Source organism: Leopardus geoffroyi, chromosome A2 (assembly GCF_018350155.1).
Source record: "Leopardus geoffroyi isolate Oge1 chromosome A2, O.geoffroyi_Oge1_pat1.0, whole genome shotgun sequence".
NCBI classification, from domain to species: domain Eukaryota; kingdom Metazoa; phylum Chordata; class Mammalia; order Carnivora; family Felidae; genus Leopardus; species Leopardus geoffroyi.
This window is the reverse complement of record NC_059331.1, coordinates 82,968,173-82,985,066: the sequence shown is the minus strand read 5'-3', so window position 1 is coordinate 82,985,066 and position 16,894 is coordinate 82,968,173. Positions and strand designations below refer to the sequence as shown.

The window sequence follows — 16,894 nt, the reverse complement described above, 5'->3', positions numbered from 1 at the left end:
AAAAGGAATCATTAATTGTGATTAGCTTCCTTCTTACTATTTCTCTGCTCCGTAAACATCTTTTGAGCACACTAATCAAATTGTAAGATGGGGATGAAACCATCCTATTTCTAATTACAATATTCTAAGTACCTGCTTCGGTTGTTTTCATCAGAATACCAAATCCTAGGTCTTAAATTAAAATGACAAAATTCTTTCTGGATGACAGATGAACTTTCATTTTTAAAAAGTAGGTTCTCTTGGCTTCCAACTTTCCATCATTTCTCCCTGTAAATAAGCTTGTTTTCTCATGGAAATATTGGTTTGGTTTTTCTGGCTGATAATAGTGTATCTACAGAATATAAATGAACAACGTCGCCAGCACCTCCCTGAGAAATTCAAAACTCATTGTCCCTTATCATAACATCATCGTTACATTGATCCTAGAGCAAGTGAAGTATGGGAAGGACCCTTTAAGAAGGATGTTTCCCACCTGCGCGGAGTGAATTAACACTTATAGGCTAACAGAGTATCACAAAATTAAATAAAACCGTGGCTCTTTAGTAAAATTATGATGGGTTCCTTTACATGGACACCCCCTTTGCATGGGGGTAAGCCCCACTTACCATATCCTACAGCAGCTTTGCTCAATGGTGGCTTGGAACCCTCATCTGGATTCCTGTGCCCAATCTTCCTAAATTTACTGAAAACACTTTCCACAGGTGAACCCTGAAGATGCACAGTTGTTACAAGTTCTTTAAGTAATTCTTATGCATACTGCAGTTTAAAATACTGTCCACTTGTTTTATAATCTTCTTTGACCAGTTATTATTATGCAACTAAGAACCTTAATATATAAAACCAGGCATTGTCTTGGAGGGTTGCAGATTTAACAAGAGGAAGATATAAACTACAAGCAGCACAAAGGAAGCCAGTGAGGGGGTTAGCTGTGTTTTCTGTCAAGGGTGGAATGGGGCTTAGACCTGGGTGCTCCACAGCTAGGTTTGTAGCTAAGTTTGTAGCCCTTCACATGCCCTGCACTCTTGGGGCTAGAAGGCAATCAACCAACCAGTCTTGTAACAATGCTAATGTCTAGAACTGCACCTAGTATAGCAGAGGCACTCTCCAAGACCCTTGTGAAATAACCGAGTACTTGGGTACAATGTGTATTGCAGGGGAGCCCTGCCCAGAGAACGGTAGGAGTCCAGGCTCCGTATCAACCCACCACAGCTCTCCACGCAGTGACTACGCAGCCTACACCAACAGCAACCATGCCGCCCCCAGTAGCAATGCCTCTCCGCCCGAAGGCTTCGCCTCCCACAGCCTGCAGACCAGTGATGTGGTCATTCACCGCAAAGAGAACGAAGGCTTCGGCTTTGTCATCATCAGCTCCCTGAACAGACCTGAGTCCGGATCCACTATCAGTGAGTGATGGCTTCACTTGCCTTTGCACAGAGGGTCTTGTGTTCATTTGTTCTGGTGGTGGGGATACTGGACGTGCAGATCAGAGGACTGTCATAGGCGTCTTGTGCAGTGGGAAAGTTACGGGCTGTGAGCACAAATAAGGCATCTTAACACATGATTAGCCAAACATTGCTGAACCTTTGGCTCGGGAAGAATACAAGATCATACCTGATGTTCCCCTGACCCCACAACTCCCATAAAAACCCTCATTCATTCATTTTAAACTGGGAAGAAAGTCAAACCAAGTGGTGTGGGATGTTGGTGTGAGGGGAAGGGAGCTGCCTCCTGTTTGATAGGATGAAATTAGATATGCAAAAGATCTGTGAGGAAAGCAGTCCAGGAGGGAGCCTTGAGGTTAGAAGGAGTTCAGCATTCCAGAACTCTGTAGAAGTCCAGTGTGGCTGTGATGGAGTGGACAGGGGAGCATGGCATGAGACCAAGACAGGAGCTAGGCTGCACAGGGCTTCACACGCCCATGGGAAGAAGTCTGGATTGTGACCCAAGTCGTGGGAACCCTGGAGGGGGTTAAGCAATGGACAGAAATCCGATTTATATTTTTTAAGTCTGCTTTTGTGCAAAATGAAATCAGGGGAAGAGAGCAAGAGTGAAAGCATGAGACACAGTTAGAAGGTCATGTAAACAGCCCTGTGGGTGCAGAGATACTGGAACCTTCTCCTAGGGTAGTAGCAGTGGCAAAGGGAGTTGTACGTGACTTCACCTGGGGTTCCTCCAAATCTGTGGGTCTGTACAACAGGTGACAGTCAGAGGTTGTATTTCTCTTGCAATCAGTCATCTTATAGATTCTCAGTCTTCTTGGTGGTTTTCCTTTTAGCAACACTTTCCAGAAGTCACTCGGCCACTGGCAGGTGATAGGACAGAAGAAACAATAGGAAAATTTGCTTCTTTTTCATATTGAAGTGATTTAGTCCAAAATATTATACATAGAAATACCAAAACCAAGAGTATTTAGACAAAAAATAATTGAATCATGTTGCAGTCTTAAAATTCTTACAAACTGTGGTTGTTTCCAGCACATGGGGGAGGGGGAGTCGTCAAACAATACTCAAAAAATTAAATCACTGAGAATGAATAAGAACTTTCTTTTTTTTAATGTTTACTTATTTTTGAGAGAGAGAAAGAGAGATAGAGCACAAGTAAAGGAGGGGCAGAAACAGAGGGAGACACAGAATTCAAAGCAGGCTCCAGGCTCTGAGCTGTCAGCACAGAGTCTGATGTGGGGCTCGAACTCACGGACTGCAAGATGGTGACCTGAGCCAAAGTTGGACCCTTAACCGACTGAGCCCCCCACGCACCCCGAGAATGGATAAGAACTTTATATGATAAAGTTAATGTTATCAAAACACCACCAGGACTGAATAGAAACAATTACCTTTGACAAATTCAGGAGTGAAAACTATAAAAGTGTTGAACCTCAGCGAATATGTTGCAGAAGCTAAATTATATACATTTGAAAGTGCAATTTTATTTCTCTTTCCCTTCATGACAAGATGAAGAAATAAATCCAATCTTTAAGCAGAGAGTAAAACAGGATACTGTCAGTACAATAGATTCACCAAGATTAAAAGGACATAAGACTAAAGATTTTCGTGAATTATATAAACAGCGTTCTAATAATTTATACTTGGGGAAAATGTTCACAGAGAGCTTTTGTAGCTATTCCAGTCAGTCAGATTGTTTACTGGGGAAGGAAACCTAAAGGACTGGAATAAAAATAAAAACTGTACCACCACAGTTAAAGTGTTAAACATGTATTTAAGGTCTCAGCTTTATTCGAAGTGTGACGGCATTATTGCTAAATGTAGAGGGAAGTGTGTGTGTGTGTGTGTGTGTGTGTGTGCATGTGTGTGCACACACACGTGTACTCATTACATAGAGAAACCACAAATGCTTTTTCTATTGCAAATAAACCCATGCATAGGTAGATTTGGAAAACAACAGGTACAAGTGCTTATAATTAATGTGAATTTTTCCTCCTACCAAGTGACATTAGACTGACCTCAAAAGAGTAATTCTAACCATTTTCAAAATGGTATATTATTTTATATCACCCTAGAGAGTGGAAATATATTCATAATGCTTCCTGGCTTCTTTTCTCACATATTTATTTCTTTCAATTTAAAGAGTTTGAAATGCAAGTTGCCCCCATGTTCTGTGGGAAGAGCAGTTATTACACTGATGTCCTGCAGCGTTTACAATATATAATTTGCAGCATGCACCTGAAAGCTTTCTGGACCTAATGCTGCTTCATACTTAACTTCTGTTACAATTTTGAGCTCTAATTTTGAACAGAAATGCTAAATGCCTCATGAATAGTAAAGAGCCACCCCCGTGTCACATATCATTGTCAGAATATCAAGGGTCCTTGGCTCTATGAGTCTGGAGAGCATGATACGATCAGGTACTCAAGAGTCACAATCAATCATGGGGCTTGGGTCACTTCTCTCTTCGTGTCTTACCTGAGCCCAAGGACCAGGAACATGGTCATGGTTTTTCTCATGGCTCCTGAGCCTTTTTCATTGGCAGACAGAGTGCTGTTTTGTTATGCCTTTGAGAGGTGAACCACCTAAAGTATATGCCTGGATTCAAAACCTGGCTTCATCAATGCCCACCTGTGTGACCTTGAGGAAGTTACATGACCCTTTGGGCCACAGTTTCCTTGGCAGTAAAGAGAAGATAATGTTAGTCCCCATGCTGATGGGCTGCTCTGAATGTTAAATGAATTAGTACATGGAAGTGCTCAGACCAGCCCTGGCTCAGAATAAGCACTAAGTATGTCACTGTTGCTGTCTAGACCTCTGTCATCTTTCCATTCCATTAGCTGCTCAGAACTCACATGGGCTGTCTGTTCCATCAGACATGAGTCAGCACCCCCACTCTCCCAGAACAGCTAGATATGAGCAGCCGATGAACAGCTCTGAGGTCCAGCTCCTCATCCCCACGTGCTGACCTTCTGGGAGCATAGTCTTCTCCCCCAGCCACCCTGCAGCCTGGGTTGGGGGTTGGGGGTTGGGATTAAAGCAGCGGAAGCCACACCAATCCAGCTGAGTATGCCCTTTTTTTGCTGAGGCTTCAGGCTGGAAGTGTCCCCAGAATTCTCTAGCCAATAAACTAGAAACGTCATGGGAAACATCAAAATTCAGGCCCGAAGCTGTGCCTTTTACAATCTCCTACAAATATGATGTCTCTATTGAATTTATCAGAGAAGACAGGAGAGATGGAGAAAACAAATGTAAATTTCACCACCCTGAAGATGGAAAAAAGAGTTACTTTCTGGATGCTGGATGTTCAACCAGTTGAGAACTTGGGAAGTAGGGTTCCTGGATTATTTATTCCCTGGCCTTTAGTCTGGCCCACATTTCTTTTTTCCAAAATATTGTTTCCCAAAATTTAAGAAGAAATTTCCTTTATATTAGTTAATGTAATTAAGGAATGCCATTTCCTTCCAAAGCCAGTGACCCAGGAGGCCAAACATTGCTTGGAAGGAGATAGAACCTAGAAGCCTCTATCTGAGGTCCAGCAATATCCTTCCTGATTTAAAGTGGGAATAAGCAAATTTCCTGAGCATTTTGTCCCATTGTCCAAAATATTAAGTACTTTTTTTTCAGACCCTAAAATTGGAACCAAGAAAACAAAATGGTTTGCAGACCAGAGCCTGGGACAGTAATCTGTAACAGGCAATTGAATTTTAAATTCTTTAAAAGATTCTAACAAATATTTGTATACAAAGATGTTTGTTGCCATGTTATTGATAAACATGGAATATTGGAAACCATGTTAGAAACTTCTCAAAAACTGGAGACTTTGGTATATTTGGGAAGTTCAAGGCATTTCCTGCTTTTGTCTAGCTCTGTTGTGACTCTCACTGAGGTCTGTGTGCACAGGATACAGGAGACTCAGGTCACTGTCTGACTCCAAGCGGAGCAAGTGCTTGCTCTGTGAAGATGCCCCTGTGGTCATGTGCACTGGGGTTGACAGGTTGGGGCTTCCCAGCCCAAGGCTGAGCCCTGACATCCAGGTTTCACTGAAGAGCTATCACCTGTCTTTGTACATGCTTCCTGTTACTTTCCCCAAACCTGCTTTCCTACCAGAGGTTCCCAAGAAGGGCTTTGGCACAAATGATAAAATCAAAGTAAACTCTCAGTCTCCTGCTGTTCAGGAAAGTTATGTTGGCATTTATGGGGTAGACGTACACAGGCAGCTTCCACATCAGTGGGAGAGGTGGGCAGCTTGTTGAGAGAATTTATGAATTTAGATGCAGGCCGATGACAAGCTGAGAGGGAGAACATATTCAGGACAGCAGCCACAGCAACAATCCAAGCAGTCACAGTAGGGGCACGGTCATCATGGCCCTTCCTGCCTTCATTGGTATTGTCCTAACAGCAGGGACTCTGTTTTCTTTGGGGGTGGGGGTGGGGCCTCAGGGGCTACAGAATCAGGTGCTGGACCTTTCTAGTGGAGGGTGAATATGAAGTGGGCACCAAATATTGGGGTGCATGAGAAAGGCAAGATGAATGGATGAAGACTCACGATGAGGGGAGGATTTCGTGATAATTCTGGGAGCATGGGGGTGCTCTTACCTGTCCCAAAGTGCTGGGTCATAGACAGACACTGTTGCAAGGTAAGTGGCTAGTAAAGGCTAGGGCCCTCAGAGAGCCACCCCCCTCCCCAAGCAGGCCAGAGTTCCCATCCTAGGAGGATGAGCCAGGAGCCCCTTTCCACACACACACACACCTGGCCATTGGCCTTACTTTGTACATCAGAAAGCTCTGCACACCCTTCAAGCCACTCTTGGCTTATGGAGGAGTCAAAAGAAAAAAAAAAATGCAAGCATATCACCCGTTAGCATACTGCCAGCTAATGAACAATCTTTCAGCTCTGTGCCGGCGCGAAAAATCTTTGTTTCCACATGTGTGCATTCTCTGGCACAGGTTGGAGTACAGACATGGTCATTGTTAACTTTCCCTAAGGCCCACTGCAATCTGACATTCTAGAATGAGTTCGTTATCTTTGGTAAAACGCCCTGATGATTTTTCTCAGTATCTTTGATGATATCCATAGGGTTTGGAGTTTAAAATTTTTTCTAGAAATGCAAAGACTTAGCTAGCAGGTGTCTTATGACATTTTAAAGCATAGTTTCCTAAAAACGGTGAAATAAAAGTGAACAAAGCAGTGAAACGGTTTGGGATTTTTCCCACCAAAACTCATCCCACAGACCATGCAGCCACTGAATAGTCATTTGAACTTAGGGAAGTACAAATTAAAACCAAAAGCCAGGGCTCCTGGGTGGCTCAGTCGGTTAAGCGTCCAAATTCAGCTCAGGTCATGATCTCATGGTTTGTGGGCCGGAGCCCCAAGTCAGGCTCTGTGCAGACAGCTCTTGTGTAAAAAGCCTTGGGTAAAACTGAGGCCTGGATCATATTTTTCATTGGCACAGGCTATCATTTTATTTATTTTTTTAATACGAAATTTATTGTCAAATTGGTTTCCGTACAACACCCAGCGCTCATCCCAACAGGTGTCCTCCTCAATACCCATCACCCACCCTCCACTCCCTCCCACCCCCATCAACCCTCAGATTGTTCTCAATTTTCAAGAGTCTCTTATGGTTTGGCTCCCTCCTTCTCTAACTTTTTTTTTTTCCTTCCCCTCCCCCATGGTCTTCTGTTAAGTTTCTCAGGATCCACATAAGACTGAAAACATTTGGTATCTGTATTTCTCTGTATGACTTATTTCACTTAGCATAACACTCTCCAGTTCCATCCATGTTGCTACAAAGGGCCATATTTCATTCTTTCTCATTGCCACGTAGTATTCCATTGTGTACATAAACCACAATTTCTTTATCCATTCATCAGTGGATGGACATTTAGGCTCTTTCCATAATTTGGCTATTGTTGAAAGTGCTGCTATAAACATTGGGGTACAAGTGCCCCTATGCATCAGCACTACTGTGTCCCTTGGGTGAATTCCTAGCAGTGCTATTGCTGGGTCGTAGGGATGAGGCTGTTGGAGGCCCCCAGGCAGCTCTACCCCACACTTTACCCTACCATCCTCAAGAGTAATGTGGCACACTCCTTGTAATACCCAATGGTTACAAAGCCTTGCCCTAAATGAAATCTCTAAATATCAGTAACTGATAAGTGCCTTGTCTTATATTTTATTGGTTTAGGTTATAGCAGTGAATCTTCTTCACACCTCCATATTGAGGTCTGTTCATTGATCATCTTATTTTCTTTTGAGTGCATTTATTTATTTTGAGAGAGAGAGAGTGCTGGAGAGGGGCAGAGAAAGAGGGAGAGGGCTGTCAGCACAGAGCCCTATGTGGGGGCTTGAACTCACGAACCGTGAGATCATGACCAGAGCTGAAACCAAGAGTCAGATGCTGAACTGACTGAGCCACCCAGGTGCCCCATGTTCAATGGATCGCCTTAAAAGCACAGGTACCTTGTGGAACTGGTGCCAACGTTAGGACCTTTACCCTCTCTAAATCACTGTAAGTGTTGACCAACCAATGTTCCAGCCCTAAGAGTCACTGCTGCAAAGTTTCTTAAGTCCTACCCATGGAGGACTACCCTCTGAAGGACCAGGCTGTAGCCTCAGCATGCTCTCTGATTTACCTCCTCCTGGCACTGGCTGTTCCTGGAATCACCATCCATTTGTGTGAACACCACCTTAGCGATAATTATATTGTCCTACACAGGAGGGTTTGGATTGCATCCCAAGCGCCTTGGAAAAAGTATTCCTTCAGGTTAGTTATTCATTTCACAATCGTCATTAGCAAACAACCCATTTCAGTTCCAAGTGAACAGCTTCTCAATCACATTACTTCTTTAGAGGATCTTACCTAGCTACAACCAGGATGAATAGCACCTATTGATCAAACTTCATTCTCTCAGTCCTGAGCATGACTACTTTTGATCCCAAGTTAAAACCTGGATGCGTAGGTCCTACCAGGAGGCAGACAAGCAAACACAAAAAGATTTTATGTCAAATTCTGAGTACTCTGATATCTGAACATTGAAGCATCTATTAACTAAAATGGAAAGATGATTATAAAGATTTCACTCTCTTAGCACTAACAGATTTAAAGATCATTTAATTGTAAGAGTAAGTCCACAGAGAAACACCATCATTCTTATTTATTTTCAAATAGAGGAGCAATGCAACCTATCAAAGAATCTGTGAGTGCTCGCAGTGCATTTTTTTAAATACCAGGCCATTTTTCTTATCGTTGGAATGGAGCTCATAAATCATGAGTTTTCCCCTCCAGGAAATCATTTTTCAGGAGAGTTTTTATTATTGTGTCCAAAGACTCTCCAGGCAGCAGCAGAAAGTGAATGTGTGGATGTCTTCTTACCTTCAGCTTTTTGGTTGTCTTAAAAGCTGGCAAAACAATAGCTGTTTCTTCAGGGCTTATATCCTGCAGTTCCTTGTTAGTGCAGGTAGATTGTAACTACGAAGAGAGCCCAGACCTTAGGGACAGGATCACCCTCTACCAGTGCAAAATGTCTATCACTCTCCATGGAGTTTAAATGAGTTCCAAGCCTGCAGGTCACTTTTGCAGAAGGCACTTTCTCTTTATAATCTATTCAGGGCCCCACTGAATTAAATTCTCTGTAATTTTATTTTTCTTCTTTTTTCCAACACTCAACCACATGAGAAAAGCTGGTTTCGTATACACAATTGTGTTAAAACATGTTGTTAAGTGAACACAGTATTGTTATTTATCACCATTTTTCAGCTATGTTGAAAGAGTGTTGTAAAGGGATATTCCTCCCATTTGGTCTTGGATGAGTAGCAATTTTTTTTGATCCCCTCCTTTCACCAAGGGCTCAGGGAGTACCTGTACCCAAACTAATTTCTGTCACACCAAATCCTGGTAAATACTTTTTTTATTTGTTCATTTCACTACCATTTTGCTTTGTAAGATGGGTTTGTTCCCAACCAAACTATTGCCAATATTTCGCTTGGAATCACTTCTAGAGATTAATTAGTCAGCCTCTTCTGGTTGATGATCACTAGGCATTCCGAAGGTGTACAGTGTTAAAGAAAATTTACTAAATAGTGGGGCCTGCTATTGCCATTTTAATTTTCCAGTTTTATCTCTTCCAGATCTTATTTCTGTAGGGTTTGTTTCACAAACATGCCCAGATGTTGGGCAACCAATGAACCCATCTGCTTTCAGGGGTGAAGTGCCCAAAACCTTCTGTTAAGAGGCTGTTCATCATAAAGATGTATATATATGGATTTGTCATGAAAGGAGGGTCTTTCAGAAATCAAGGAAGAGCACATCATTTAAAAGATGGGCCCTTATGGTTCTCTGACACAGAACAATTGAGATAACATGAAATAGAAGAATATTCCGACTTAGAATTCTTCATTCAAATGTGTTACAGACTTGCTAGATGAACAGCAAGATGAAAAATAGCTCATATTCCTGTAGATACTTGATGAAATTAAAACACAATAAAACCTGGTTGCTAAGTGTCTTAGTCTGTTCAGGCTTTTATAGCAGAACACCATAGACTGGTGGCTTATAAACAACAGAAATTTATTTCTCATAGTTCTTGAGGCTGGAAGTTCAGTATCATGATACCAGCAGATCCAGTATCTGGTGAAGACCAGCTTCCTGGATCATAAGCAGTCATCTTCTTCCTGTTATCCCACATGGCAGAAGGGGGGCAAGGGAGCTCTCTGGGGTCCCTTTTATAAGGGTACTAATACCATTCATGAGGATTTGATCTTCATGACCTGATCACTTCCCAAGGTCCCACCTCCAAATACCATCTCTTCGGGGATTAAGTTGCAACATATAAATTTGAGGAGAACACAAATATCCAGTCTATAGCAGCACATAGGCCACTGATACTGATGCTCCCTCATGCTAAGTGGACAACAGAAGACTAACAGTATATAAGATCACAAGATTTAAAGCATGCCCCCAGGTACCTAAGTTTGTGTCTTAGCTGAAATTATGTATGACTGCATTTCCACTCTTGAGAGACTAAGGTGAGCTGTTACCCAAAAATGCCTTCCAGATGCAAAACTTAGTTACATCAGGCCCTCTGGCCTACCACTGCTAATGCCTTAGTTGAGGTTCTAGATTAGATTGTGCAGTGGAACTTTCTTGGATGATGGCAATGTTCTATGCTGCACTACACAGTACTGCAGCCACCAGCCTCATGTGGCTATGGAGCACTTGAAATAAGGTTAGTGTGGCTCAGGAATTAAATTTTTAATTGCCTTTTCCATTCCATTCATTTAAATAGTCCCATGCAGCTAGTAGCCACACATTGGACTGCACATCAAACACTGCAGTAATGCACTGGAGCATTGTAGTGGCCTGTAGGTGCCCTCCCTGCCACTAGCCTTCTTGACACCCTCCTACCCACCCTCCACACAGCTACCATGGCATTCTGTCTAAAATGACTAGTCTGATGATGTCACTTACCTTTCCTGATCCATTGATGGCTTCTCATGTGGCTGTAAAATAAATTCCAAACCCTCAGCATAACCAATAAGTCCTTTCGCAGTCTGTCCCTTCCTTCCTCTGTTGGGTCTCACTGTTTGTGCTCATTGGCATGCCCATATCCCCCAGTACAGACCCTGCTAATCCACCAGCCCAATGCCTTTGCCAGGTCACATCACCTAGGACTGTGGTGCCCACCTGGGAAAGTCCGATTCATCTTTAAAATGCAGACTAGACAGTGTTTCCTTTCTGAAGGCTTCCTAGGCAGCACCCCTCCAATCTCCCCTTGCTACCTCCTATCTCCCTCCTACTTATTTGAGAGCAGTTCTTTTTTACTTACGTCTATTCATTTCCATCCAAAACCTTCTCTTCACCTCCCCCCCTGCTTTTTCACTCTTTCCCCCATTTTTTAAAAAGTTTATTTATTTAGGGGCACCTGGGTGGCTCGGTTGGTTAACTGTCTGACTTTGGCTTAGGTCATGATCTCTCCGTTTGTGGGTTCGGGCCCCGCATCTGGCTCTGCGCTGACATCTAAGAGCCTGGAGCCTGCTTCAGATTCGGTGTCTCTCTTTCTCTGCCCTTCCACCACTTGTGCTCTCTCTATCAAAAAAGCAAATAAATAAACATTGAAATTTTTTTAAAGTTTATTTATTTATTTTGAGAGAGAGAGAGCACAAGCAGGGAGAGAGAGGGAGAGAGAGAATCCCAAGCAGCCAGCACAGAGCCCTGTGTGGGGATGGAACTCATAAACTGTGAGATCATGACCTGAGCCAGAATTGAGAGTCGGATGCTTAACCTGGCTGAGCCACCCCAGCACCCTACTCTTTCTCCCATTTTTAAGGTTTAGTCAGATATAGTTAATTTTACCCCTTTTAGGCTATAATCTGTGAGTTTTAGCAAATGTGTTTAGTTATATACTGCCACAGTGAAGTCAACCCCTCCATCCACACCCAGCCCTGGCAACCACATACTTGTTTTCTGTTCTAGTTTTGCCTTTTCCCATATAAATGGAATCATGCCCTAGGTAGCTTTTTGAGTCTGGCTTCCCCCACTCAGCATGATACAGTTTATATTCATCCATGTTGCTTCATGCCTCCACATTGGTACCTGGAAAAAAAATATTCCTTTGTGTAGATGTACCATAGTTTGTTTATCCATTCCCCTGTTGAAAGATATTCAGATTGTTTATTGTTTGGTGATTATGAATAAAACAGCTATGAAACTTTTCACTTAGGTTTTTGTGTGAGAATAGTTTTCATTTCATTTGAGTAAGCACGGAAAAGTGGGCTCGCTGGTTCATGTGGTTTCCGAAGTGGCTGTACCATTTTGTATTCCCCTCTATGAGGGTTCCAGATGGCCTACGTCCTGTGTGAGTGCTTATTTTCAGGCTTTCTCGTTGTTGTTGTTTCCATTTTAGCCATTCCAGTAGGTGTCTGGTGATGTCTCATTTTGGTTTGCATTTGCATTACTTCCCTAAGGACTAATGATGTTGCAGGGCTTTTCATGTGTTTTTGTGCTTTCCTTATATCTTCTTCAGTGATGTGTTTTTCCACTTTTGGTCTCTTCCCTCTAGCGTGTAATTGGTATTTCACTGTGGACAACAAAATACATTTTCAGGCTCTTTAGCCTTCCATTTTTCATTTCTCACTCATTTCTCATGTTAGGGTAATAAAACTCATTTTATGATGATGATCTCAGGTGAAATTAATTATGGAGACATATGTCTGCTTGGTAAAACCAAAAACACATACAGTCACTATGCTTTAGAAAGCAAGGGATGAGAGAAAATGCATGTAAGCAGAAATCTGAATGAAGTTAAGGTCTACAGTATTTGGATAAGAAAGAGAAGGCTAAGAAAGAAAGACTATGAGTGACAGTTCCTTTGCAAATAAGGAAACTCTGGCATGATTTATTTGGCCACTCACAGGTCACACTGAAGTTGCTTGCAAAATATATATATGATCAAGATCTTCTAGCTCCGGAGCACTTTGCTTGAGGGCCTTTTCATATTTAGTTTTATCCAGTCATGCAAAATTGCATTATTTCAAGTTAAAACATGATATACCCTGTTAGTGGAACTTTGGCTTCTGTGGGAAACTGAAGACCCAATAAATATTCATGTAATCTTCTGGATAACATATTGAAAAGGACAGCTGGCTCAGGAGGGATCATTTGCCTGGGTTAGTATCTGTTTCCGTTTACATTAAGAAAATATTGCAAGAAGTTATTATCTACCAGAGGGCTTAGGGGAATACAATGAAAAGCTGATACTGTACCTGATTGCTTTTGACATTTACCTATTGTAACAGGGAAACCGTGTGAAGATAGCCAAGTGACTTTTTACAAAACACAATTTCAGAAGCTATAAAAGGAAAAAGGAGATGGCAGAGATAGAATACACTGCATCTGTAAAAATGAGAAACATGACTTGTCAGCAACACCTGCTTGTAACTATAACCATTTCTACTGGGCCTGCTGAGAAATCACTGAAAGCCAAGTACACTAATGGGTGTGAAGTCTCAAAAGGCAGTCAAAAAATACAGAGGAAAAAAAATGTGGTTTTCTGGAACACTTTTAACCCAATACCTGGGGCTGACGAAATGTAATTTTATGACATTTTCTGAACTCTTGAAAAGAAAAGTTGCAGGTTTGTTTCTTTTGTTTGTTTGGTTGTTTTTGTTTGTTTGTTTGTTTCTGTATTTTTATCTGTCAGGGATACAGGAGACAGCAGGACTTTTAAAGTTTGGTCGCATAAATTGTTGACATTTTTTATTTTCCAAACAGATTCCAAATCTCTATCTGGTATACTGAAATACTGATGGCAACAACTGGTTTAAATTTACAAAAGATATTTCCAGTTTCTAATTAATGGTGGTAAGATTGTAACGTGCTTATCTCCTCCCATTTCTTAGACACCAATAAAATGGGAGTAAATGAGCAAGAATGCAACAAACATGAGTGGGGAAGATATTCTACAGACAAAAAAGTGGCAACACATTTTGCAGGAGAGAGGAAACTGAAAAACAGAAATGGACAGCAAAGATACTATTTCTTTAGAAATTCAGAGCAGCTCAAAACTTAAAAAGCTTGGGATAGAGGGGTGTCGAAGTAGCTCATTCAGTTAAGAGTCTGCTCTCAGTTTCAGCTTGGGTCATGATCTCGTGGTTTCAGGAGTTTGAGCCCTGCATTGGGCTCTGTGCTGGCAGCACAGAGCCTGCTTGGGATTCTCTGTGTCTCTCTTTCAGTGCCCCTCCTTTCATACTGTCTCTGTCTCTCTCAAAATAAATAAACAAACCTAAAAAAAAAAAAAAAAAAAGCTTGGAACAGAATGGAACACAACAACTGTGAATTCCAGATATGAAATGCTCATTTTTAAAATGGAAAAACAAACAAGCAAACCAAGAATAATGAAAGAATACTAGAAGAAATGGAGATAATTGAGGGCACAAAAGAAAGTTTCAAAAATGTCTCACTTACATACATAGATATTAAAACCTAGTGATTTTTTATTTTATAATAAAAGTGGAATGTTATAAAAAAAGAATACTATGATTAAAGAAAGAATTATTAGAAGCTGAAAACATCATAACTGAAATTAAAAATTCGATAGAATGATTGATGGGCGCCTGGGTGGCTCGGTTGGTTAAGCATCTGACTTCAGCTCAGCTCATGATGTCACAGTTCATGAGTTCGAGCTCTGCGTCAGGCTCTGTACTGCTTTGGATTCTGTGTCTCCCTCTCTCTCTGCCCCTCACTCACTCATCCTCTCTCTCTCTCTCTCTCTCTCTCAAAAAATAAACATTAAAAAAATTTTTTTAATCCAATAGAAGGATTGAAAGGAAAAGTAGAGGAAAGCACACAAGTAAGATAAAAAGAAAGAGAAAGTATGAGAGGAGTGATAATGGACAGATCAATCTGGGAAACCAATAGCCAGCCAATAAGAGGTCCAGAAAGAGAGACCAAAGGAACAGAATGGAAGTTATCAAAAAAAAAAAAAGACTATAATGGAAGTTCCCAACCCCAAAACTAAAAGAAACAAGTCTCCAGACTGAAAAGAACCACAGCATGATGCATTGATGTGGACTTTAGAACCCAAAAATCACCGGGACAATCGTAAACATTTCCAAAAGGAAAAGGTGAAATAAATAGATCACATAAAGGAAACAAAAAATCCTAATGGATTCAGACTTCTCAGTAGCAGCACTGGATACTAGAAAACAGTGGAGTAATGTCTGTAATTCTGAAGAAAAATGATTTTTTTCAATCTTTAATTTCATAACAATCTAGAATTTTAGTTAGAATCCAATCAATTGATAAGGTAAAAATGAAGACATTTTCAAACATTAAATATTGAAAAATTATTTTTCGCCCATGCATGTTTACTTAGGAAGATACTGTAGGATATCTTCTAGCAAAATGAAAGAGTGAGTCAAAAAAGGTGTCCCAGGGTTTATGGAACCATGCATCCCATATTGGAGCACAACAGGAAAGCCCCGAGTGTCACTGAGCAGCAGAACTTGAGACAAACTTACCTCCCTATGGGAAGGAGGTCCCTCGACCCCGGGCTCAACTGAACAGATGACTTGAGCAGCTTTGGGGGGGATAATGAGGAAAGAGAAAGGGTATTGCAGAAGTGGGGGCAGGGGGAATGACACAGTCAGAAACTTGATTCAGGGTGGGAGGGGAGGCAAACTGTACAAGAAAAGAAATGAAATCCCAGTACACTACGGTGAGCAATAGTTACATGGTGAGACTATCAGCAATGATAACTGGTTTAACTGAAACTAATGATAAAACTGTACGTGGATAAGGAGAGGAGGTGGGCCACTGGATAAGAAGGCCAAATCCTCTAGCATTATAGGAAGTCAATAGATATGACTCCAGTTGACAAATTAAGAAATAGCCATGTAAGAATATAATTTAGAAGTGTGAAGAAGAAACACCTGAAAGATTTTAAATGTTTGCCTTTGGATCACAGAACTGGAGAGGATGTTGGAGGATGAGGGCAGGAGACTGTGGTTTTTCATTATAAGCATTTATGTTGTCCTTTATTTTGTTTTAATTTGTGCATGTATTATTTAAATTGTTTTAATTATAAGAGATCTCCAACCATTAGAAGACAATTATTCTGATTATTTTGTCCCTTTTACATTATGATATGAGTTTTGACATTTTTATATGATTTTCTCATTTTATAGAATAATCCAGCATTTTCTGATAATGACTTGATAAAGCCTCCACAATTAAATCGTAAATAAAAGGAACCTTTTATTCAGGAACTAAATTTGTCATAAAGACCGCGACTAACCCTTTGACAGGGAGAGTTGCTTGTTTGGGATGGGAGTGTTATACTGCCTCTCAACCCTGTGACCGTTTTTATAAAGGAGTAAAACAACTTGTTTTTATGCTTTGCAGGAAATGAAACCCTTTATCATATTTTAATATTAGTAACTCTCTAAACTTTTTCATTATTACTATATCAGGTTGTTGTTTGGTTATATGTAAGAAAAACTTGCTAAAAGCTATCCAGTTTTACTCACTAAAATTATTCAAGTTGAGCCACACAGAAGGTCCCTGTCTACTCCTTGACTAGAGACTCCTGGGTTGTTGATTTTACTGAGTGGTGGAATGTGTTTCTTTGTCAGGGTTTTGGGGGGCCAGGAAGGGGCTTACACAAAAATGCTGAATAGGGTTGGTATTTGACTTAGGGGATCAAATTTTTTTTATAGCAACTTTCAGACCAAAACAGATCAAAAAGAAAATCCTAGCTACCTAGAAACTAGCAAAGTAAAAAGTGAGCTTTTAAGATAGTCCATAAAATGGAAAGTACCTCAACAGAAAATTAAGGTTTAAGTACCTAAAAGTGGAACTCTTTTTCCATTCTGTTCAGCTCCTCATTCCTGCACATGCTTACCCTCTTAGCCAATGATAGATTTGGGGATCATAACTATCCTGAAGTTT

General features: G+C 41.1%; 1 protein-coding gene across 10 annotated transcripts in view; it reads left to right on the top strand.

Annotated features, from left to right (window-relative positions):
• Positions 1 to 16,894, top strand: part of MAGI2 (membrane associated guanylate kinase, WW and PDZ domain containing 2) — a 1,332,179-nt gene that overhangs the window by 1,181,004 nt on the left and 134,281 nt on the right. For all 10 annotated transcript variants that reach the window (XM_045494592.1, XM_045494594.1, XM_045494593.1 and 7 more), the window contains one exon: positions 1,155 to 1,403. In XM_045494592.1, the coding sequence (XP_045350548.1) occupies positions 1,155 to 1,403 (249 nt within the window). The remainder of the gene's footprint in view (positions 1 to 1,154; positions 1,404 to 16,894) is intronic.